This window comes from Aplysia californica, unplaced genomic scaffold, assembly GCF_000002075.1.
Source record: "Aplysia californica isolate F4 #8 unplaced genomic scaffold, AplCal3.0 scaffold00331, whole genome shotgun sequence".
Classification (NCBI taxonomy): domain Eukaryota; kingdom Metazoa; phylum Mollusca; class Gastropoda; order Aplysiida; family Aplysiidae; genus Aplysia; species Aplysia californica.
The window spans coordinates 824,664-826,017 of record NW_004797601.1 but is presented as its reverse complement, the minus strand read 5'-3'; the positions used below and the strand labels follow the sequence as shown (position 1 = coordinate 826,017).

Genomic DNA, 1,354 nt, shown 5'->3' with positions numbered 1-1,354 from the left:
AACCCCCCCCCCAACAAACAGCAAAAAGAATCCTGAGAGAGAAAATACTCTGTGACTTAGGATAACAGTTTATGATGGTCAGCTGAGACCAGGACATGAGTTGACATGAGCAGACAAAATTGTCAGTCAGACAACTTTACACAATTGCATGGGATAATTTTCTACCCAAAAAAGAGTTTCACACTATTTGAGAGTCGATGATGATACAGATCAGCAAACTGTTATAATCCACTATGACTGCGATAATTTACAGCTTCCCCAATCCGACTACTTTTGATACGAGAACAAAATTCAATAAAAATAAAACAACAATAAATCTGGTAACTAAACAAGACTGAGGAAGACGAGAAATCAACGCATACAGAACCCCACTGTGTTCATATTGCCAGAACTTTTTTTTTCTTACAGTGACATAATAATAATATATTTATAGAAAATATAATGGTGCCTCTTTTCTCAGAGACAGCACCATAAACCAAAGATGAGCTCACTTAATAAAATGTACAACCCTGACACAGTCCTCTCAGTCACTCACAGAAACACACAAAAGTAGAATTTTTCCAAACAGAACAGCGACCAAATTATCTCCCTCCACCAGCACATGGTCTGAAAACCTCGGCAGGAGGCAAAACCAGAACAGAAAAAGAAAACAACTAGTAGACTGAACACCAGTCCATCTCTCTGTCTTGGTAGACCTATACCCTCCCTACCTTTACAAACCCTCAAAAACAGTTGAAGGAAAGAAAAACTGAATGATGAGACACACTGCTCACTGCTAGGTATCTCTCTGACAACACCTGTACTTAATAAACAAAAAACAAACAAACAAAAAAACAAGGGCAGAATCCCCCCCCCACTCACCAAACAAAAAACCCACCAACCCAAAACAATACGAACACAGAACCCCCCTACACCCCACCCCCCCCAAAAAAAACAACAAACAAACAAAAAAACCCAACCACCCAAAGTCTTGACAAAACAATCCCTCCTCCCCCCCATGGCATGTCTCAACCTCTCTCCCTCTCCCAACAGTCCTCCTCCTCCGCATGGATATATCCCCATCAGTTCCCCAGCTGCTGACCTTGACCCCACTGGTGACCCCTCCAGCCCCCGCCGCCACCATCAGCATCATCGGGTCGTCGTCTGGAAGCCGGGGCTTGACCGAATCCTCCCATGCCTCCAGTGCGCTTCGGGAAGTATTTGTACCTGCAGAGACAAAAAAAAACACACTCCTTTATATCTACGCAGTTTGGAGAAAGTTTCAAATACAGCAGCACCTGTCCAAGGTGACCACCCATTGTCCTGGAAAAAAGCGGTCATGTCAAACAGGTGCTCCTGTCAGTACAATATCAAC

The 1,354-nt window shown here is 43.4% G+C and overlaps 1 protein-coding gene across 1 annotated transcript in view; it reads right to left on the bottom strand.

Moving 5' to 3' along the window:
* Window positions 1-378: 378 nt before the first annotated feature.
* Window positions 379-1,354, bottom strand: part of LOC101849857 (derlin-1) — a 13,832-nt gene continuing 12,856 nt past the window's right edge. Inside the window, exon 8 of the mRNA XM_005102586.3 lies at window positions 379-1,206. Within this exon, the coding sequence (XP_005102643.1) occupies window positions 1,062-1,206 (145 nt within the window). The 3' untranslated portion in view covers window positions 379-1,061. The remainder of the gene's footprint in view (window positions 1,207-1,354) is intronic.